Here is a 24,357-nt window from a genome sequence, read left to right as displayed (position 1 = left end):
CTCATTTCTACCTTCAAGTCACTTAAAACTAAAAATAGCATATATCTAGATCTATGCGTGTGTCAAATTGATGTATAGGCCTAGTTGGGCCATTGATTTATGTTTATGAATTGACTTGAAGGTGGAAAGGAGTATATGAAACACCGCTCCCTACCACTGCCCTGCTGTTTTCATCTCTGCATGAGCCATTCAGATGGATCATGGATGTAAACCCAATTGAACAGTTGTGCACTGCGTGGCTGACTTCCCACAATAATGGACAGTCATTTCTCTTTGCTTACCATAATTACCATTCATCCACTCCCATAAAACAAACTGTTGCTACCATATGCGCCATCTATAGCTCAGACTTAAACATTTTTTTCTTCTTGCTTTGCACACCCAACAAACCATGCTGTAATAAGTGCTGGTGGGACCCAAATACATGGGTATGGTGGAAGAACAGATAAAACAGGTCCCTGAAGTTCCATTACACAAGCTCTTTACTTCCCTCTTCTGGCAACCGTTGATAACCAGAGGACTGCGGGTGACAATTATTGCTTTAATTACAAATGCATAATTTGACCCTTACTCCTCCTGGATGTTTGACTGAATCTACTATTCAAATAATATTACAATTGAATAATGTTAACTCTAAAACATGATAAATAAAAATAAATGAGGAAATTATATTAAAACGATATACTTCCATTTGAACAGGTTTGCAGACAAATACACATTGAGAACAATATCCTTATCCAATAAATTACGTTTTCTTAAAAGCAAGGTCAAGCTGAACTTTATTGTCATTGACGAGTCTGGGCATTATAAAAATAAATAAATGATTCACAGTCACTGGATAGTAATATAAACTGTTATCAAAATTATGTCTTAGCCAGAATGAAGGTTTTTAGACATGCATAACACCATTCCACTGACTTATGTACATGTTCAGAATAACTGCTCTGTTATTTGTGATATCCGGTTTCCAACATTTGCTGACTAATAAGTCCATCATTCAATGTAAGACATTCCAGCATTGCAAATGTACTCTTACTCGTTTAATTTATAATTCATCGTATGATTTTCCAACGGCAAAAATGTGTGCTGCATTACATTTTTGTGTTGAAAATCTGTGAATGTTGGCGACTGACGCAGTCGTACGACAAAGTATAAATTAGGCTTTACTCTTCTGCGCTTCAGTGATGGATGGCTTCACTCGTATTCAATGAAGGTCTTCCTGATCCAGGCCATGCTTTTCAATATAGCGTCTGGGTAAGAAAGTGAGAAATAAAAGGAACAATTTATTATACTATAACACGCCAATATTCTACATAACTATTCATTCTAGTACCCACAAAAAAAAATGTGGAGATTGCAAATAGGAAAAAACTTGCCTTCTTGCAAAACTATACAGTGCATCTTTTCTCTCCTGCAGGGACAAATGTCTGTCGGTTGGTGATTTCCCAAAGGTTTTGGCAGCAGACTGTGGATGAATTTAGAATGCAGTTACAACCTACCTCCTGAATGTGAAAACAAAAATGAGCAGCAGAATGCATTGTATTAACACTAATCATTCAAATGACCTGGTGTGTGAAGATATTGGTTAAGCTGTAAAAACGTTAATTTTATCCCAAAAACTTCTGTTGTTGTGTTCTCTAAATTGAATTCTGCAATATCTCATAAAATAAAATGTCTTCAATTATCTTTCTGAAACAAAAGCTCAGAGATAATGACCAGTCAGTTTATGACTATTTCATTCATATAATGTAACTGGACATATACCAGGCTATAGAGGATATACTGTAGCATGTACCGTATATGGGCACATTATCGTGTTTTACATAATAAAACGATCTAACAACAATGTAACAGAAAACATCCTTGTACTATTTGCATTTGGTGTTGTGTTCGGTGTGTTATCATCAAGTCTCAATAAATCTTTTTACCTTTTTATCTATTTTACTTGAACATGATGCTATGCAGCTATCAGACCCATCTTCTGAACAGCATAACTCATAAAGCAGTGACTGATGCACACCTACTTTTTAATGTGCGTGACTATTGTAGCGATTCTGCACCGAGCTGTGGTCGAACCCCAGTCTTCCGACTGGGAGGATGGGGTTCGATCCTCGTTCGGAGCAGAAACGTACTGCTCTGAACGACATCTGTTTACTGTTTTGACATCTTGGCAAGTCAAAAGACCAAATCTCACCAAGTAATTTGAGTTTCCTTTCAATTTATTGTATTGTAATACTTTTTGCCCAAACCTTGACAGTGGAAACAGGAGCAGATGAAAAGGAGTCCCCCCAGGAGTTTCTGGGAGGTCCAAATGTAGACGTCCCACTTGCTTCCTCTGGATTCTCCTCTGGACTCTCCAGTAGATTTGTGATGGTGGTGTCGATGCAGTTGGTTTTGGCTTAATGAAGTGAAACACTTATTGTTAGAACATGCTATTTTCTTGCTTTTTCTTTCAAGATACCTTTGTATAAATAAAGCTAATACGTTTAAGATGTGTAAATAAAGACTACAAAAGTAAAAAATAAAATAAATAAAACATTTAACTTATTTTAGTCAAGCATATGTTTAGGATGAGTGTTATCCTTGTGTTTATGTGCACTATATTTCTAAGTACCATACCTAGGTCCCTTGCAATGATATTCAGTGGGACATCAGGCAGCACGTCCTTCACCTGCTGAGCCATTCTAATAATCCTATGATCCTCTGTTCCCAAGCTCGGCACCATGAAACTAAGGGAAATGGAGGCAGGTCTTGCACCTAAGTTTGGATAAAGAATACATATAAACAGCCATGGACACTCATAGAAAAGACTCAATCAAAACCTCAGCAAATCCAACACATTTTTTAACTTGTTTACTTGAAGTTTGTGGCGCAGTATGCCTTTTCCTTTTGATATGTTCTGCTTTATCAGCTTTTGTGATCCGAGTGCAGGCCACACCAAGTTCACATGCTAGAACCTGAAATGTAAAGCATTCAAGCAAAGTACATGTATTAAATGGTGTTAATTTGTACACTTAAAGACTTTTATGAAATAGCAATGTGATTTATTACAGACTGGGAGTTTTTTCACACCATCTCAAAATCCACCTAGTCAATTGTGTTGGTATAGACGTTCAGCTAAACCAGATGCAAAACAGTGGATTTGAACCCCTAGACTCCACAGTGGTGGAGAGGTACTTTAACCCTGCACCACCCGAGTGCCCTACAGTTTATTTTTAGTAGACCTTTATAATTCTGCAAGCATGATGATCAAGAGGTGTAACCTAACAGAAAATGAAAGTTTTACCTCCTGGACTTTGTCGGCCATCTCTTGCTCAGTCTCACCATCGTGTTTGGAAACTGGTGGGAGCCAACTGTGAAACACAGAAATACAGAAAACATAAGGAAGCAAAAAGAACGTTGGCAGCAACTGTAACAGGGATGGGGATTGTTTTTGCAAAAAGCCGTTTTGTTGTATTGTTTTTAGAATTATAGAGCTGTAGAAATAAAGGTTATTGATATGAGTTATTTATTGTTTTATTATTTAAGGAAGTAAGAAAATAACCAAAGGATTAGTTTTAATATAAAGCTGAGGATGAACAATAGCAGATGCAAATAAGGAGACACAAATCAGTACCTTACATGATACACTGTACATGGAGCAAAAAGTGTCCACAACAGTTCTGTCAGCCAACTGGACTCTGGCATGCTCTGTGAAAAGAGGGAGGGCGGGATTCATTGTACCGTTACATGATCACACGCCATCATTTCTAATTCACTTAAAATAGATTCAACAGAATCTATCTGTGCTGGGGTGCCTGGTGGCTCAGACAGTTAGGGCACTAGCTAATAATGCTACTAGTGTTGCAAGGACGTGAGTTTGAATCAAACTGTCAAACTCTAAAAATAAAATGCCAAGAAGAATAAATATTTCAACCATTTAGTCCATTTGAACATAGAGTTTATTCTGCGATTGTGTACAGAATATTACACTTGAACTATCAAAGAATGCAATCAACAAAATATCAATTATTTGGTAGGTGTACTATCTTGGCATTAATGTCTAAAGTTGGTTTACTGTTGAAATCAAAACTTGTGTAAACTGTGTAAATGACATTACCAAAGCAACGAAAGGTCTTTTCACCCGCAAGGCCACAGGCTGAATGCAATCAGTCAAAGAAAATGGCCAGGAGCTGAGGGGAGAAAGATCAGTTAAAAATATGAATAAAGGCATTAAGTTACTTAGGTCTACAGATCTAAAAAAAGTTTTAATATCATCTACTGAATCTATTGGATAGGATGTTGTCTTCCTGTTTAAAATAATGAGGTTGTCAGGCAACGGAAGAAGCAAATTCAACTGCATTAATCTGGTTCCTAAACCGATAATGTTTGATCTAGGCCAAACCATTGCACTATTGGTCACCTAAAATCATACATTACCCATTAGAATTGGATGAAATTACCCTCTCCCAAGTTTCAAGAAATTAAAATATTCTGTATTTGGGGTTCGGGTGGCATAGTAATCATGGTCCTGTCCAACACCGTGGAGACTGGGGGTTAGAATAATACACAGTGCCGCCGGCTTGGCTGGGTGCTTAAATTCATACAATTGGCGATAGGTGATAAGCCAATTGGAGAGGGTCATTTTTAGCGGTGCCAGCCGCTCTACATTTGACCGTGTCTGTGTGTTATGTCCGTCCGTCCGTCCGGATGAGCACGAGAAGCAACACATACAAACCACATGAACGCAGTGTGCAATTTCCGTGAAACTTTCCACGCATATTCCCACTAGGCCCAGGAAGAATTGCCCCCCTTTTCACATTGCCCTGTTATAGCGCCACCAGGAGGCCAGCCTTGCAATGAATTTACAGGGATTTAACATTGTTTCTCTAGTTCATATATAGCCCAATTAAATAAACTCATCAAAGGCACCGCTTCCTTCACACAGGGTGTGATTTTTTTTTAATATGATGATGCACTGGGAAGTGCATAGCGGAACTGGGAAGGATAGTGTGTTCTTCCGCATGCATTATGCCTTCATGGCAAAACTCCTCACTGTCTGGTGTAAAGAAGAGGCTGGTGTATGGTATATCTCAGGAGATACATGGTTATCTACACACCACCCTCCTCAAAATGAAACTGTATGAGTCAGCAGCACTAACAGGGACTAAACACATGGGGGGATTGGCATAATGACTAAATTGGGAAAGAATGTTCTCTATTATAGCATTCATCAATTCATTCTGAGGGCATCTGAGTGCACTCTGAGTGCTTTCTTGTCGTTCTGAAATTCAGAGTGTTCAGTGTGCTGCTGTGCCCCTGTTCGGAATTCAGAGCACTATGCAAGGCAGCATGAAGAGTGCACACGATAATCTAGCAAACCGTCTTTGAAGAGACGGTTGAGTGTCATGGCTGAAGACAAGGAAGTTGTGGTAAAATGTGATAGTTGTGGCTTGTTTGGTGAAAGACCAGCCCCAGTGACATTGCTTCTTGTTAGTTAGTTAAAAAGGGCATTTGGTGAAACCATCATGTTTGACACATTACACATGAATATAGTACAAAGAATATATATTAAAGCTGAAAAAAACACAATACTCATCGTCTAGAAAATCTTCTAAATTGGTAATAATAACTAACTCTTATTTTTATAAATTACAAAATAATTCACATCTTAATGTATTCACAAAGGCTCAAATGTACACAGGTATTATTTTCTCTACTTCTCTATTATTTTCCATAATCCCTAGCATCATTTAGCTAATCAAATGACACAGTGAAACATGTCAGAAGTTGAGCAGCCATTTTGCTTGATGCCAATACAACCATGTCCGGTGCATTTTTATAGTGCAGTTCTATGAAAAAGTCTGGTCCACTGATTGTGGACAAATAAAGATAAAAGGGTGGTGTAGATAACCATGTCATGGAGCTAATAGCTCCACGACAGGTCCATTGTGCATACAGGCATTGATTAATATAGGATCGTATCAACAGTAGACACGCTCCACTTCAGCTGTGTGCATTAACTGCTTGTGGATACACTCCAGGTGCAGCAACTTGAGGAAAACGAAACTCATGTAACATGTGTGCACGACCATACCTGCACTAGCACAGTCTTTGAAGTCAGTGGAAATGCACACCGTTTCCTCGCCTGTTTGTAAAAAAAACTGTAGCTACTGCAGTTTTTTCTTTATTTTTCCCCAGTTTTGAATTGAGATTTAGAATTGTTTTGAATAGGCCATTAGTAAATGTAAATATAGTTTGAAAAACAAAATAAATAAATGATATTAGTATTTAAAAAATGGGTTAGTGTACTTATCAATAATCAAATAGATTTTCAATGTTATGACACATCCATAGTGCCAATGGTATTCCCTCATCTCCATATTGGACTTACAAAGCTTTTAACCACTTGAATACTCTATACTTAGCCTAAGCATCCCCACCCAACCAGGTAAGTGGAAAAACAATAAAAGTAGTAGTATTCAATAGTGGCACCCTGTGCGCGAGGGCTGGGGTCCTCCCACTTGACTGTGTTTAAAAGTGTTCAAACCACCATATTCCCATTTAAAACGAAAGCACTGCTGTTAAATGTTTTATTAATCAGTAAGAATAAACAATTAAGTCTAATTTACAGATAAGACTAAATATTGGCAAAACTTACATAAATATGTCCAGGAAATAAGGTTCAAGGCTAGAAGAGACCGATTATCAGTGTTTACATCTTAGGTGACCACCACAGACAGCAATCCTAACTCCCTGGGTTGTTTGTGTGTCTACAGACCATATGGATCAAACATATTCATTCGGTTTGTGTGGAACTGCTCTTTGATAAAACAAAAAAAAAAGTGATACTAACCTGAACTTGAGGAGGCCAGCACGACCATTTGTGGTGTCCTCTTCAGGAAACAGAAGCAAAGGCAACGTGCCTTCAGTGGAACAATACCTCTGAAGAGACTCTCCAATCACAGCCTGGCCCGACGCAGAGTTCAACTCCATAAAGCCTCTAGCCCAACACACGAAACCAGTGGAGCCCTCCAGTTGTGGCTGTGAAGCGGAGAGAGACGGACATAGCACTTTTCAAGGTGAAACCATGACATGCGTACTAGAAGTCTACAAGTAGAATTTCAAACAGGCATTTAGGGTAACATGTAGGTCAACCATGACATGTTCCATTTGGCTTAATCATAATTTTAGAATACATTATGTTTCATGTTGTATGGGTTAATTGGAGGAAAAGGGTGGAAGGGGAAATACACAAACACTTGCTCATGCATTGCAGTTTAATCAGATACCAAGCTTCAGGATATATACTCACAGTATTGCAAGGAGTCAGGAGGTTGATTATGTTGTGGTCAAACTCTGTCACATGATTGCATATGTACAGTTTTGTGTTTTTGTCTCTTGAACGTGGGTTTTGCTGTACGACATGCATCCCAAGGACTGAGCACATGATCCGTACAATAAATCTAAAAACATAAGAAAAATAGAAAAAGGTTTTGAACATATAAGGTAGTATTTTAGTAACATTTAATGAAGTGGGTAACACGATCCGTGTTATCCCCCTCATTATAGTGTCAGCAAGGTTATCTACTGTTGTCTGTCATTATGTGAAGGTTGTTGTCATACAAAAATGTCCTTCATTTAAAAAAAAGATATCAGAGAGCCATGGGCCCTTATTTACAATTTAGTATGAGGTAAAATGTATGATATCTATATGGCATGGTAGATATTCACCATAATGCCAGTCATCTTTCAGTTGTTAAAGAAGGTATTCATATATAGATTTATGCTGTGTGCCATTTGATAGTAATTTCAGCACCCCATTTGATGTAATTACTCTGTGACATCCACTGACTGCATACCAGTTCAAAAGTCCATATACAATGTTTTTTAAAGATTATCCAGAGCTTTCCATGTGTGTAGTTCACAATTGCATCACTGCAAAACTTTGGCTTGTGCTGGCATGTATTTGAAATGGCTAAACTGTTGTGTCAGCACTTTTAAGCAAATACATTTCCTGCCATCTGAAACATTTTCCTGAACACTCAAAAACAGTGATTGTTTCACTTTAACACAATGATAAATAAAATGGGTGAAAATTAAGGTACATGGGACTGGCTTGAATGTACATAGAAAGTAATGGGTACTCTAACTGGATGAAACTGACTGCTCACAGAGTCACAGTAGAGGAAAAGGTCAAAGACAGCCATTTAAGATGGGAATGGGGGGGGAAATCAATAAAGCTTTCTTTAAAACAGTCTGTATGTTTAGTGCTGCGGGAAAGGTACAAAGAAGCAAATGCAATAAGCATGCTGCCGAAAAATACAATTCATAAAAACAGATATGGCCCATTGCTACATAGTTACAAATCAAGGTTATTGTAATTGTAGTTTAGAATTTTTCCTAACATTTTTCAAAAATAGCTGATCTACAAGCTCACATCTACAAGCTCATTATGAACTTGTAGATCTGCAATTTTTGAAATGTGTGGAAAACAAACGTCTTTAACCAAGAATGACATGCCCAAAATATATGGATAGAAAGGTTGAAAGTAGTTAAATTCAGGATCGTAAAAAAAAGTCAAATAACTGACTGATATATCGGTCATTAATTTGTCAACAATTATGACGATTATGTAAAGAAAATTGTGATTATCTCAAATAATTGCAATCAGGCAATTATGTCATAATTTTGACAGGCCTAGATGCTTGCTCTCATCTGTGACACAGCTGTATTATAGAAAGTAATCCCAAATGGGTGCATTATTTCTCCTGACTTTCGCCGCTGCCATGGTGCCAACCGTGGACGGACGGGCAACATGTCATGGACCGGACAGTGAAGTGCCAACAGCTGGTGTAAAATTGGCACAGTTAAAATAAAACTAAGATAGATTTAATATCCTCTCAAAATAGGCTTAAAGGGCAAGACCACTTTGAGGTTTGGGTTTTGTAGTTACCTTGCCATTATGTAACTCCAAAGGTGGGCAAGAAATCAAAAATAATTTCTCCATTGTTTCTCCATTTTTGATTTCTTGCCCACCTTTGTTATTACATCATGGCAAGGTGGTCTTGCCCTTTAAGTATGAAATACGTTAAAGATTAAAAAAAAAACTATGGACGTTTTCTCTATAAATGTTCTCTTTTTGTAAAGCCTCATTTTGACTTTATTTCAGTTAACTTTAGCTTTTTTTAATTTATTTTGTTTACTACAATAATGTTAATCACAGTGCATGCTCAATAACTATTATTCAATAATAAACCTGTATTACTTATATGCATTATGTACTTACCTTCTAACAAGACTTTCTGGGAGAGCACAGCTAACCAAGAACACATGAACACCAATGAAAATTCGCAGCAACATCAAACAAAGGCCAATTGGAGAGTATATCACCAAAAGTAAGAGGACAAGCCCATCTTTGGGAAACCTGCACAGGAATGATTAAAAATGTAAATGTTGTACACTGCCACCACAACAAAACATGCATTGTGTACTTTCTTTTGACATTGACATTAGCTACAGTGGGTAACGTTAGCTTACCTAGACAGTTAACCCTAAATAGTTGAAACAGATGTGTAATTTTCTAATTATAACATAATTTCATTATAGTACGAACTAAACTATGCTTTTCACAGATTACAGAGGACTCTAAGGTGACACAAAAATACAGACAATACAAAAGCAGATATCTCTTCTCCATTCCTGTAACACTGAATAATGATGTTGATGTTGGAATTAAGAGCATTTTTTTAAATTTTAGATACATCCACGTTAGCAAAGCGTAACTTTTTAACGTCACCATAATTTGGTCAAATGTATTCTAAAAACAAACAAACAAACAAACAAACAAACACATAAAGAACATTTAACAGCGACGTTGGCATTTGATTAGCCGTCAGAACAGGTTGGTTTCAGACTATTCTGTACAGGCCATACCTGACTGGCGTAGTTTGACAGCTGAGCTGACGTTACAAACTTACCGACGAAAGTCGAACATGTCTTCAGCCCCCCGGGTCTCCATGTCTGTTGTGTCTGTTTTAATGGTAGCCACACGGCTACTGCTGGAGCTAATGCTAAGTAGAGAACGACACTGTCCGTCTTGAGAATAAATAAGTCATGTCATACCGTTTACCAGAATAACGGTCGTTATCTGTAATTGACGGTTGTCGACAACTTGTCGACCTGATGAATGATAGCTTTATGTGTGTACCTAAAGAAGACGTTTGTCTGGTGCTGAGTGTGTTTGTTGTACCGTTTGTCTTTGTAACCCGAGCAAAGTGCTACAACAATTGCTAGCGATTACTTCCGTTTTGCGGTTTTCAAAATACATGTGTCACGCCAGAGGGAAATGTCGCCTTCTTGTGGGCAGCATATGACTTCAAGGATAGACTTGCCTTCCCCTTCATTGTTTTCAGTCTTCTTTTAATGCCTATTTTGATTTCCTTTAATAAAGTTATGCATTGATTGATTGATGTACTTTATTTAGTAAGACATGAGAACAACAGTACATGGAAGTACAAATTCACAATACAAGGTCTACTAAACTGGAAGACTCATTAAGCACTGAGCTTGTTTAGATATAATATTAATGTAGGAGCCAAGTGTGCACTAGAGTGGGTTATTGATATGTGATTGATGAAGGCATTTTTTGGGTATTTTGTTATTGCTCACTGTTTAAATTATTCAATTTCTTGCACATATTTATTACATTATTTCTTTATTGTGAATTGTAATAATTGGTGCACTGAATTTAAAAGTAAAGCATTTTAAACTTGAGCATTGTTTGGAATTTAATTTTTAATGCGCGTCATACAGTTTTAATTTCTCCCAGGCTTAGCCTGCCGGCTGATCATTTATTGGGAATGATATCAGCCGCAACAATTAATATATTGAACACAACATATTCCAAATAAGATCTTCGCTGCGTTATAGTAGAGTTCTCCTGGTTTATGATGTTTCTGCATAGTATTGTATATTTGTCTGTCATAATGTTTCGACCCCAATAGAAACAAGCAAGCCATAGTGCTTTCTTGGGTTTTAATCATTTTAGCATCATTTTGTATAGAACTGTACTTTCTGTGCTTTTTTTTGCAAACTTTTAATAAAGTATTCAATCAATCAATCAGAGGCTATTTATGAATTAAACACGCATCATTCAATGTGCGTCTTATTTTGAACTCCACTTCCTGGAAGTCCCACATTTTAAACCTGCTACTTCGTCGTACGACGGTGTCGCATGCAAAAGAAAAAGAAGATCCACAAGCTCACCACGGGTCGCATCGCGATGCGTGGTGAGCTTGTGGATCTGCTATTTTCGGCTACACTTTAACGCTTCCCCGCAACCAGAAGTGACGTTACAGATACTTTGTGCCCACACAGAATAGACGCAGAACTAGCAGGTTTAGCACGTTAGCACAATGTCAGGTCTTGAAGCGACGTCTAATGAGTCTTTAGAACTAAAAGAGGACCATGAAGCCGACGCGGAGCTCCATGTTCTCCATGGAGTCGATTATGACATCGATCCGTATCGATATGTCTTTTACAGGTACAGTATCATCACCAGCGAATTCTCGCTCTAGAATCGGGAATTAATCCACCCACCCGGTTTAACCAGCGCTACTACTACTGTATTTAATGCTACTTTAACTTTACTTTAGTGAACAAACCTTTACCAGAAATCAGACGTATATGGCACGAAGATCTATAATTTTATATATTAACCAGTCTACAATGGCCGCACGTTTCCTTTAATGATTACGGTAATTTAACTAAAGAAACCCAAATGACCCCACCTCTAATCTGAGGGTTACTGTACTGTTTATGGGAGCATGATCAGTGTAGCCTTGGATCAAGACGTTATCGATTCTGACTCTGACTGTTACTTTAGTATCTATGAAAGTACAAATCAGACTCGATAGAATACAATACAATACGACATGATAGTCTTGATCCAATGCTAGATCCAGTGCTGTGCGTGGACTCTTATTTAAATGTTATGTTACTGATACTAATACTGAATTGATGATCAAAGCTACAACATCACTATGTTTGGATGGTTTATTCATAACCTGGGTTATACATTGGTTGTACACAAATAAACAACACAATTTCTCTTCATAGAGATAGAAGAGAGTGGGCGGACTTGGAGCCTGTTCCTCAAGATGATGGACCAAATCCTGTTGTGAAGATTGCCTATTCTGAAAAGTGTAAGATGGTTTGATGCCATTAATTTGATTGTAGTTTGGAACAGAACAGTGACACTGACACGTCAACAATTTTCAGATTAACTCAGCCAGGCTTTCACAATCACTTTCACTTTTGAAACAAGTTAGTTAGTTAGTGAAGTTGTCCTGTTTGACATCTGGACAGTCTGCCTCAATGAACTTATTCAATCAAAACATGACAGTACATTTTGTTATTTTAATTGCCGGAAATTGTTTTCAGCAACTCACATAAACACACAAACTTGTTACCTGACTTCAAGAGTTGCCAAATTGATGTCAGTAAACATGCAGGCCACGTTTGCAATTCATCAGTTCATAAAATTACAGAGAAAATGTTAATCAATGGCGTTAAAAATGTCTTTACAAAAACAATTCATATTTCTCCCACAGTCACAGATGTATATGATTATTTCCGTGCATTGCTGAAGAATGATGAAAAAAGTGATCGGGCATTTGCATTAACTGCAGAAGCTATTGAGCTGAATGCTGCAAATTACACAGTGTGGTAAGCATACAGAAGAAAATTTGTAACAGCTACTGTAAATGAAGAAATCATTGAGGAAAAAAACATGTTTTTGTCTGAAAATGACTTTGTAAAATAGTCCGATTCAGCACAATAATATGAAGCAAGAGTAAAATGGCTGCCATGTGAGTCAATGTACTTCTGTGTCTGGGAATCTGCAGGCACTACAGGCGTGTCTTACTGCAGAGCTTAGAGAAAGACCTGAGGGAAGAGATGAGGTACATTACAGCCATCATCGAGGACCAACCGAAAAACTACCAAGTCTGGTGAGCTCTACCAAATGCTGTCTAATGTGATGCTATACAATACATAAGCCTTTCTTACATAATTAGAGACTGTAAATACTGTAAAAGCTGTGTAACCACATGAAACTTAGCGTCCCTATTCTGGGCATGTCATAATAGGTGAACATTTGGTGTAGATCGGCTATTTTCGGCAAAGGGATTTAATTAGAGGGGGAAAAGGAGGGTATCAAGGATAGACCCCTGGGGGACCCCGGTTAATGAAGTATATGGGGTTTAAGTGGTTAAACGATTAATTCATGTTTTGTATTTGTCCAGGCCTGCCATGATGAAGAATCTCTTGAGATTCAGTACATTAGATAGAATGAGGGAGATAACCAGCATAAACAGGGCTTTGACAAACAACATGAGTGTTTTTTTATACTCATTATTCCAGGCATCATAGACGAATGGTGGTAGAGTGGTTGAACGACCCAACAGAAGAATTGGAGTTCATTGCTGAAATTTTAAGCCAAGATGCGAAAAACTACCATGCCTGGCAGCATAGACAGTGGGTCATACAGGTAGGTTTCACAAGTCTTTAGTAGAACTTGAAAGGAATGTCAAGAAATTGTGCCTGGTCCTTTTGTGAAAGCAAAACATTTGAAGACAAGGATGTACTGATAAGCCCACAGTTAGCTGTCCTTCCAGTTTGCCATTAATTGTATTGTAGAACATTATTTAATTCAGCTGGCTGATTTATTTTGCGCATGTGGTATGTGGATGATGTAATGGACTATAGCCCTTTCTTGAATTAGTGTTTTCACTACTTTGCTCACCTTTGTCTCATCCAACATCCAGGAATACAAACTGTGGGACGATGAGCTGGAGTTTGTGGAAACGCTTTTGGAAGAAGATGTGAGAAATAACTCGGCATGGAATCAGAGGCATTTTGTTATATCTCACACTACAGGCTACTCTGATTCTGCCATAATGGACAGAGAGGTTCAGTAAGTGCATTCCTTGCAATCCAGATGTTGGGGTATCTCAGAGTGACGTGCTATTATTAATGTGGCTCATACACATAATCATACAAAATACACATTTTCTTGCCAGATGTTGGTGGCAAATATACAAATGATACAAAAAACACTATACAGAGTGGTTGGTGTCAAAAATTAACAGCAGCAATTCATTGATATTTATTTCTTCTCTTTGTACAAGATATTGTGTGAATCAGATCAAGAAGGCCCCCCACAATGAAAGCACATGGAGCTACTTGAAAGGGTAAGTTGTTAAGAAACTGGAGGCAAAGCATGAATCTGCATGTTGCATGTAACAAAATACTGAATTTACATTTTCCCCTGATAACTTAAATGCAAGCCGCCCATTACTGACTATCACTTTCTTCAAGAGGAGTGAAAAAAAAGTGTTTTAACACTGAGGACTTAGCGTTCCTGTTTATTGCCCAGGTCTCTTGTACATAAAATCATTCCCTGATAAAGACAATATTGTCTGGGCTGCCAATCAGTAAAGTGACCTGTATTGATATCTAAATCATCTGGCAAAGATAAGAGCTGTATAACAATATTATAATCTTTCATTTGTCTCAGGATTCTGCAGGATCGGGGATTATCGTCACACCCAGGCCTGTTGGATCAGATCCTGCAGCTGAAGGAGACACACTGTTCACCTTACCTATTGGCCTTTCTTGTTGATTGTTATGAAGATGTCTTGGAAAGCGACAACCAAAAGGAAACATTAAGCAAGGCCCTAGAGGTAAGGGCTTTGTTAAGTTTCAACATGGCATCCCTGTTTTGGGTCATATTAGGTGAAAATGTAAAAAAGAAAAAGTACATTTCACAATTTACAAAACTAGCAGATCTTCAATCCCAAAATGTGTTGCATCGTGACATTTTGTGAGCTTGTAGATCTGCTATACTATATGAAGTATTGTATCTGTAAATAGTACTTCATATTCAGTTCACTCATTTCAAATGAGAGAATTTATTACTGTTAAAATATGCGGCAGTGCACAATATTTCTGGTCCTCCAAGGGGTGATGTACTGCATGGCAATTGTTGCATGCATTGCAATTTATGTATTTATAAGTTGATGCACATGTCAGCTACTTTGCACTATTAAGGTTTGCAGAGCCTTAAAAAGTCTTAAAACGTCTTAAATTTGTTTTTTGAAATTCAAGGTCTAAATGTCTTGATGAGTTTGGGCATTACATTTGATCTGGGGCAGATTGAATGAGCGTGTCGCCAACGGATGTGTTGTGTCACTCCGTTGTTTATTTCCTGACTTCGGCAGATACAGAAGCCCATAATTACAAATGCGAAACAATACATTACAGGGTACACTTTGTTAGGTGGCGGTACGCCTTATGTCGTTGTGATCAGCATTGTAACCCTGAAGAAACTTCAGATTTAAGTGGTTGCAGTGCAGAGAAGGAACAACGATGCAAGCAAGCCATGCCGGCTCAGCAGTGGGGAAATGCAAATTTAGTGGTTGGAGGGGGGGGGGGGGGTAAAGGTCGTCGGGATCGGGACTCGAACCCGCAACACGCTGTCAGGCTGGACCACCAGCCCAGACGGCTACGCCAGCCGCCCGGGCCCCTTGCATGGAACTCTGTCTGCTGTAAATTAAGTGTGATAAGGAGCTTTACAATTGTCCCACTGATCTTACCGTTCTTATCTTCTCCCTCTGCTTTTCCTCGTCAAAAGCTTTGTCAAACCTTGGCCAAGGAGAAGGACACCATCCGAAGGGAGTACTGGCTATATCTGGGCCGTTGCTTGGAAAGTAAATACGGATGCGGTGCTACTTCTGATGGCCCAGCTCTGGCCAACAGCAGCTGAGCTCGGTGTCCACGACACGGAAAAAACATCTTCACTCCCATCTGTTTATACGGCATTGTTACTAATTGTTATCGTTGGTAACAACATTGCTCCTAATTTACTAGGACCTACAGACTTAACAGTGGCTATTTAGACTAATTGTTTTGCATTTATATTCTTTTTGTATCGTTTAACCATTAAAAAAAGAGCTACAACAATAACTTTGATTTTTCATAGCCTACCGTCACCATTCTCTGTTTAATATAGAATACTCAAGTATTCTGTTTTTGAGTTGCCATAATGTAAAGATCATATCAGTTTACAATAAGATAAGCTCTTATCCTGCTTATGAGGACCTCCAAATGCCAACTTTAGCTGGAATATTGAGAAATATATCCAGCTATATATCAGTGATTTTTGCAATGTGTGCGAGCTTAACTTTCATGGCAATACTAGTCAAATTCAGTTTTTACATAATACAGGGATGTTAAGAAACATTCATGTAAACTGTTCTCATTAATGATAGTCTAACTGTAATGTTCTTTATTTCCAGAAATAAACATTATTGCCGTAGGAACATGGAAACTAACACTTTAGTGTTAGTGGTTGAAGAATATAGTTGAACGTTTTACTGGAAGAAGTGTTATGGAAACTAAAAATAAAAACTGGATTGCTATGTTTGTACTCTGTATTACCAAGATACCAGTAAGATACAAATCCTTCTAATCACTGACACCCACAACCCTTCTTTCTTTAATTCATTGACTTTATGGGGGATTGTGGCGCTGGTGAAACGTTCCTTCCTGCCCACCACCGGGATATTAGGGTCTCGAATCCTCCACGGTGCATTCAGCTTGGCCGGGTGCTCCAAAGAACACAATTGGCTGTGTTCCCAGCTGTTGACTAACAGGTGACACTAACAGGTTGGTCAGGGTGCGTAACTATGATGGATGGCATGTTCCTCTGCATGCGTTCTAGCCTCCCGGTGCATGTAACTTCTCAGGCACCCTCCTACATGACCAACTGTAGGTTGGCAGTGACAGGAACAGTATGTGTAAGGGGAAACTTGGGAATTGGTATAATGGCTAAATTGTGTTTGGGGACTTTGTTGTCATTGTCTATCCCAGTATGCATTGGTTTACTGGCAGGAATAGGCTACACCTCAGATAAGTTGCCACTCCATCACATGTCACATGAATGTCCCAATACAACTCTTAGTTTTTGGAGATGGATAAAACGGGATATAACTAGTTTCTGATCTTTTGAAGCTGATTTTTAAGCAAGGTTTTCAGAACGGAAACCAAACCGACCATCTATCACTCAGGGCCTGGGAGCTGGACGGTCGATTTGGTTTCTGTTGCCTGAGACTCGGGCATGTTCAACATGCACTGATAATCAGTCTTTTGTCCCGGACTTAAGTCTAAAGCTACATATAAATGCCACTAGATGGAGATGTTTCTCCTCCATTTCAACTCGCTCTAACTGCTGCCATCCAAGCAGCAAGCTGGCATACCTCAGGTGAAAAAGGACCAATTACAACTATGCTTGTATCTACTTGCGAGATATTGATTGGACTTTTTTTATTTAAAGTTATGAATTTTCACCTTATGAATCACCTTAAACTAAAGAAACTATTAGTTGTCGGTTTTATTTATAATGAGGAAAAATGGCAGTTCTTGACTTAAGTCTTGTAATTGACACTAGTTTATTGAACTGTAAAATATTTGAACACAATTACAGGTTAGTTATGGATAGGCCTAATAACCTATCCATCTATAATTAACAGAATCAAACTTTATTGTCACACCACATTACAAGTAATATGGGTAAAATTCTTGATTGTGCAGGCCCAACAAGGCAGTTAAAAGATAGAGAATAGAAGTACAGTAAAGTGCATTGAGAAAAAGTGGCTAATGTGCATAATAGTTTAAGAGACATGAATGTATCTGTAAAGGAGAGTCCTATTAAAACACAGATCAGATCAGTCTGTGCATTAAAACACAGTTCAGTTCAGTGCGCAGTGGCCACAGGCTTAGCTGTTTTTCAGCAGTCTAATTGCTGCTAGATAAAAACTGTTCAAGAGTCTCTGCTCCCGATGCTTCGGTATCGTTTGCCATCGATTTGGCACCAGCTGTTTTCCAAATAAATAATACATGTTTTCTGTCATACTGTATTACATTTAGAAGGGCAGGACTGCCCTCTGATGGTAAGATGGTTGGAGAGAAGAAAACCTGAAACCTACTTGGCGATGTTGGGCAGTTTGCCATCCGAGTATTGAACAGACCTGATACTGTCTAGCTTCTAAAGAGCAAACAATAGCAGGCGGATTCAGGTAGTACTGTATATGGTCATAAATGACTGCAATACATTTCATAAATGCTTGGTGGCTGTCCACAGCTCTGATCATTTACTAAAGTGTCTACACCCACAATGCTCAAAACAGCATACACATAAGTACATCAAAATACCAATTTGCACTGCAGGCTATTAAAATCACAAGTATTTGCTGAGAGATAAGAGATGGAGCCATCACAGCAAATTAACTGGTTTGTTGCCCATTAAGCTCCTATGAAGTCCACACAGCAAGGCTCAACATTTGTGATGACACTGGCATCATGAAATTCAATTGCGCACAAGCCTGAAATTTACAAAAGACATGCCTAATAGTAGGCTGTAGCGACCACTGATCCAACTTCTCGCAATCAATGGTTAGAAAAAGCATCCTCCCAGATGATATTAGATTCGGCCACGTAGGCCTGTGTCGGTCGGTGAAAATATCACAATGCGCTGAGAATAGAAAACATCCCACCACATCCAATAAGGCTGCATTTTGGGAGGATCCCAAGGGTGTCGTAATGTTTCAGTTGTTACTTTACACTATTTCCCCCTGTTACCCATAGTATACCCATGATGCACAACACAGCTGACTGGTTTGGTAAGCCTACTGCAGGCACCTCCTTCAGTTATATGGTGCCCTTGTATTCCAAGTCCTATAACAACCAATTACTGAGTTATCGTTTAAAAGCATAATTTAGACTAATTCTGTGTCAAACAAACTTTTATATGGCAAACATCCCTCAGATTCAAGTTCTCAAATGCTTATAGTTTGAGGTGTTCCTAGCCTGAAAAAGTTTGAAGGTTAATCATTCTTAATTGTGCAAGGGTGTCGTGTGATTTTGCTATTTTGTCTCATCTGTTTTAGGAAATAGGTAGCTGATATATTGCACTTTTACCTTAGCGCTAAGTATAGGCCTACTCTTGGTTGCTTGTTTTAGCAGAAAATGTACTTTAGACTTCTGGTGATAAGTAGTTTTCGTTCCCTACCTATGTTGAATGCACTTATTGTAAGTCGCTTTGGATAAAAGCGTCTGCTAAATGACTGTAATGTAATGTAATGTAAAGGGTGTCGAGCATTCTTATTTTGAAAAACATGACACAACGCTCGAAATTTCGTTCTGTTCAGCAAGCAACACAAGGTCGGACGAGGTAGGAGGACTTCAGCACCATGGACAGCGATCCACATGTCATTTGCTCTGGTAGCCTATGGGGGTTCTCAACCTTTTCAGGCCGTGACCCCCAAAGATAATCATATTTGAACTGGGGACCCCCCTCCCCTCCCTCTCCCTCCCTCCCTGATGAGCACTTGGAATTGTAGGAGTGGAGGCATTACATTTTGTTTGAGTCAGATAAATATCGTGAAAATAGCAGATTTGCGTTGGGAGGCTTTGAGCTTGTAGATCGTCTATTTTCACTATTTTTGCCTCTTTCTTAAATTATTTGACAAAATTTGGCCAATGTCTTTTTTTTTGTAATAGCTTGTTGATTGCTTTTGATGCAGCAATGGTCTTTTTCGTTTCTTTCTTTTATAGGCATTAAAAAGGTCTTAAAAAGTCCTTAAATTGTCACTTTGTCATCTGGGGACCCCCCGGGGGTCCCGACCCACAGGTTGAGAACTACTGGTCTATACCATAGTTATTTTCTTATTTTCCCCAACAGGCAGCACAGCCCACGGGTTACTGGTAGGCTACTATAGCAACGCAAACGCCCCCACCCACTGCCAAAAAAAACATTCAGTCTGGTGACTTGGAGGACTGTCTGCACTTCACTCTCAACGAGAAAAAAAAAGGGAAAACTTTGTGAGTGAGCCTTTCCGGACAAATGCTGTGGGTGATCATATACCCTGTAGTTTAATATGGATTATCGATAGTCAGCTGCAGAGATACGCGTTCTTCTTCCCATTAAATATTTATATATTCCTGAAGCAGCAGCGGGGATGTGAAAGAGACGCAACACGAACTGAAGAAGATCACCCGTTTGAACAGTATAGGCACTAGCTGGCATATAATGTCCCAAGCTGTGAGTGTTGCTTCGAGGGGATACGAGGAGGACAAAGGAGGATGAAGGAGGGAGAAGGAGGATCGAGAGTGGCAGAGGTGGTGGAATATAATGAAGTTGAGTGGGAAAGGACTGTGCACCATCGTCTCCAGCACGCTCCTCTTCGCGTGCGCCGTGTGCGAAGTTGTCGTTGGATTAAGATGCATGTCGTTGGGGTCTATGGTGAAAGCCCATTTCCATCTCAGTGCTGCGGCCGGGGCGTTTTACTCCGGGATACTTGTGGCCATCGGGCAGGTGCTCCTGGGATTTGCGCTGCTCTGTTGCACGGACAAGCCGGGCTGTCAGAATTTCTCTCTCGTCGGCGTCCTGGTGTTCTTGTTGGGAGTTCTCACAGCCTTCTCCGGCGCGGTGGTGGACGGAGACACGGTTTCTCTGGTGGAGCGGAAATATTCACACTATTGCCTCCGCTCTCTGGTCGTAAACCCCGTCTGCGAGCAGTTGAGAGCCTATCAACGAAGTCTGGTCGTCTCCACAGTTCTTTGCACGTTGGAATGCCTCATTGGGCTCATGAACCTGGTGATCATCAAAAGGTATAAAACAGCGCAGTTTTACAGGAACAGGCAATCACAGAGGCGGAGTAGGAGTACAGGGGCTATACTCTTCAATGAGGAGCGGGACTTTTCCTCAGCTGAATTCCAACCGGTTTCCTACATTAATCTGGGTGTTTTCCATGTGTTTGACGAGACAGGTGCTGAAGTACAATGCAGGGGACACCCGTCCATTGAGCTCCCGGGTTACTCACCCACGGATCCAGAGCTTAATCGATCCTATCCCTTTTCGTATCCGCTCCCAAGCGAACAACCACCTGCATATGAAGACATTTTCCCGGTGGAGGCATGCAACATATAGCTGCTCTGGACCCAGCAGTGCTTTATTAGATTCTGCCGCGACAATCACTGACGTTATACGCTTAAAGGACTCCCCGATCAGTAAGTTAAACTGAAGAAGGGACAATAGTAGTGAATTTGATTTCAGCTGATTCCTTCTCATTATATATTTTCTTATACGCTATCTCTATCTGCCTGATTCATCGGTAGCTTATTGTAAACCACTCATCAGAATTATGTAAATTATCAGATTAAAGTAACAGGCCTATTGCAGGATTTCTTCCTACAAAGACCAGATCAAGGCCTATAAACACCACAGACAAGCTTGCTAATGTTACTACAGCAGAATTTGTGTTCTGGATGTTTGCTGTTAACATTTTTACTTGTGAATAAAAAGTGTATTTAACCCTACTGCTATGCCAGCTGATGGGAATCCTGTTGATCTTATGTTGGCTGCTTGGTCACAATGGTTTTATTTTCTGTGTTTAAATGTTATATTAGTGAGAGTTAGCTGCATTTGCGCTTGCCATATGTCATTCGTCAAGTTTTGTTCCTCCTTTAATGATCTATTCAGTAAAAAAAAAAGAGGACTGTCTACATGATGGGATCAAATTAATTCTCTCACAATAGGGCATCAATAAGCAGTGCACACAGTCATGATGAGGTAGGAGGACTTCAGCACCACGGACAGCAACCCACGTGTATAATTTGCTCTTTAGTTATTGTTTATTTCCCCAAAAAGTATTTAGCCATTCAATAAGTAATCCATTCAACGTTATCATGGCTTTTTAATAAGACCAAAGAATCCGTCTTGTGATTAAACACATTATGAAAGGGAGTGGAACAAGGGGATAGACAGTCAAGTACTTTCTTCTTTTTTTAATCTTTACTGAGACAACAAGCAGGCTGAGAAGGACAAAAACTAGGGGAGACACGGGAAAGAAGGCAATGTCAGCATTTGATTTGCAGCCAACCAGAGTATGTGTGCTTCCAAGGGTTCCTCCTAAGCACTGCATCATTACTGGACATGGTCCTTTGAACATCTAATTGTTTTGCTTCCAGCTCTAGGGCTCATTTTGTCAAAACAGTGAAACTGAGCTTAGATACCAGTGACATTTAATAATGTCCAATGGAATGAGTTAGGTTTGTTTACTTTCAATCAGTCATAGTCAAAGCACAACTGTTAATCATCTGATACCAGTGTCCCTGGGCACAAGTGTATGAGTTTTGGCTGATTGAGTTGGGGATTAGAGAGGTACAGCCTTGCATGCAGCAAAGCAAAGGGCCTTACAGAAAGAAAACACTTGATAAAAGGACATTTGAATTCAGTAAAAAGAAAGAAAAGTTAAACATATATCTCCTTAAGAGATAACACCTATTCAGGACACAGAGCAACAAATACAATATAAAATAGTAAGAGAAAAGAAGTGGGGGAAAACAGAAAAATAAGAGTAATAATTACAGTGCAGAAGGATAATACATTTAAAAAAAAATCCCAATGAAAGTCAGCAGAAAACAGAAAGGTTAACACACTGAGATTGTAGCAGACCTGCAGTTTTCTGAGAGTTTGTTCCATATACAGTATGTGGTGCATAAAAACGCATGAACTTGCGCTTCTCCACGCTTTTTGATTTTAGGGACAGAAAGCAGACCTTTCCCAGTTGACCTGGTGATATCGCACAAGATCAGATATGTATTTTGGCCCTAAACCATTCAATGCTTTATAGACCAACAGTAGTATTTTGTTTGTGTTCTTTCCTGCTCCCTCCTTCTGCTTATTACAATAAAAAAGAGTGCTGTAACACAAGAGTCCCACAACAACAACCAAACTAAACAAAAGACAGTGGGATGACAGTAAATAAGTACATTTACTTGAGTACTATTTAAGTACACGATTGGAGTGGATTATTTTTTGTCTTTTTGCAAACTCATGATTTTCACTCCACTAAATATCAAATAGAAATATTACACATTTGACTCCACTTATTTCTAGGAAGGGACTCTTGGGACCCCAACTTACAAAAATATGTTATTAATTATCAGCTTAAGCCCTATATTTCAAATAATAGTGAAGATAGGTGCGGCATGGTGTGAGCTTGTAGAATTTGAATTTTTCACTATTTTTGTGTAATTGGGTGTTTACTTCAGTACTTCATACTTTGTCCACCACTGACAAAACAACTTCTACACGTAGTCCTATGAGAGATCCCAAATGAGGCGCTCAGTGAAAGATGCAAGCAAAGCAATCAGAAAAACTTTTCAATCACTATGACCTCGCAAAATTACTGTCCACACAGAGAAATCAAACAACAAAGAAAATTGAGTTTGGTAAAAAAAAACACTTTCAAACAAAAGACGGGATTGTGAATATAAATAGAGTCTGCGCCCTTGCCAGAAGCAATTCTCAGAACTGGAGCACGGGGCAAGGAGTTCCCATGTCAATATGGCTGGCCAAGGTATTTGTACCTAATCTTGAGTTTTCATCAGCAGAGGACAGAAACCCCAACCACAAAATGAAGTTAGGATTGGACTCCAAATACCAGGTTGATCTGCTTATCAGCCAGTACACAGTAAATACCCCAAAGGTTTAGCTGAATAATACGAATAATATCATAAGGGATTATTCTTATTATTCTGGAGTTCATCTGCAATTTTAAGAAGCTCTAAGGCCCCATAACTTGTGTTAATATGCAATCTGTATCTGGATAATATACCATCTGCATTATGAACGATCAAGCACATCTTTGCATGTACACCTGATGTGGGCAGGTTATCTGCATTCTGTGTTTATGTCAAGTTATTGTCATTGTTGGGCAGCTATTGTCTAAAGTCCCTCAGCCTACATTGGAAATGTACATTCAAAGTTCCTTTCAATACTACCAATATGTCAAACTAACTTGAGGCTGTGGTGAATACTGTTAGCCTGGTAAACCCTCCCTCCGGAAATCTCATTTCCATTTGATAATGGAAATGAGATTTCCGGAGGGAGGGTTTACCAGGCTAGAATACTGTAAGGTCTATGCCTCTGATGTTAAATTACAGTTAATCCAACAAATCGATTATACAAAAATATTGAACAAAAATAACAAATAATCACATGATAACAAACAAATAAAAGTTGCAAATGTTTTTTTTCTTTCGAAATCTTTTTAAATAGCGAAAATAGTTGATCTAGATTGGCTATTTCCGTTATTATTGTGGACACTATTGTACAACAAAGCATAAAATGGGATTAAGTGGTTAATGAAACTAATCAATTTAGTCAAGAATAAAAAATCTCTTTAAAAAATCTACGATTCGGTAAAAGATATAACAAATGAACGATAAAATTATGCTTCTCGGTTATTT

General features: G+C 38.9%; 3 protein-coding genes across 3 annotated transcripts; 2 read left to right on the top strand and 1 right to left on the bottom strand.

The window, feature by feature from the left end:
* Window positions 1–750: 750 nt before the first annotated feature.
* Window positions 751–10,270, bottom strand: aup1 (AUP1 lipid droplet regulating VLDL assembly factor). Its single transcript, XM_084042024.1, has 12 exons — window positions 9,960–10,270; window positions 9,269–9,406; window positions 7,295–7,445; window positions 6,836–7,023; window positions 4,100–4,172; window positions 3,617–3,690; window positions 3,287–3,353; window positions 2,858–2,957; window positions 2,620–2,757; window positions 2,250–2,398; window positions 1,377–1,465; window positions 751–1,250 (listed from the first exon to the last, which is right to left on the bottom strand). The coding sequence occupies exons 1-12, from the start codon at window positions 9,998–10,000 to the stop codon at window positions 1,205–1,207; spliced, it is 1,254 nt and encodes a 417-aa protein (XP_083898150.1). The 5' UTR covers window positions 10,001–10,270; the 3' UTR covers window positions 751–1,204.
* Window positions 10,271–11,359: 1,089 nt separating this feature from the next.
* On the top strand, window positions 11,360–16,450 carry fnta (farnesyltransferase, CAAX box, subunit alpha). The gene is made up of 9 exons (XM_084041558.1): window positions 11,360–11,524; window positions 12,100–12,185; window positions 12,594–12,708; window positions 12,888–12,992; window positions 13,405–13,531; window positions 13,809–13,957; window positions 14,172–14,234; window positions 14,561–14,726; window positions 15,677–16,450. The coding sequence occupies exons 1-9, from the start codon at window positions 11,397–11,399 to the stop codon at window positions 15,806–15,808; spliced, it is 1,071 nt and encodes a 356-aa protein (XP_083897684.1). The 5' UTR covers window positions 11,360–11,396; the 3' UTR covers window positions 15,809–16,450.
* Window positions 16,451–20,233: 3,783 nt separating this feature from the next.
* On the top strand, window positions 20,234–21,031 carry tmem271 (transmembrane protein 271; the record flags this gene model as incomplete). Its single annotated transcript, XM_084041029.1, has 1 exon — window positions 20,234–21,031. The coding sequence occupies one exon, from the start codon at window positions 20,234–20,236 to the stop codon at window positions 21,029–21,031; it is 798 nt and encodes a 265-aa protein (XP_083897155.1).
* Window positions 21,032–24,357: the final 3,326 nt, after the last annotated feature.

Source organism: Gymnoscopelus microlampas, assembly GCF_963454915.1.
Source record: "Gymnoscopelus microlampas genome assembly, chromosome: 18".
Classification (NCBI taxonomy): domain Eukaryota; kingdom Metazoa; phylum Chordata; class Actinopteri; order Myctophiformes; family Myctophidae; genus Gymnoscopelus; species Gymnoscopelus microlampas.
The sequence above is the reverse complement of the archived record's forward strand: the minus strand, read 5'-3'. Positions and strand labels throughout refer to the sequence as shown.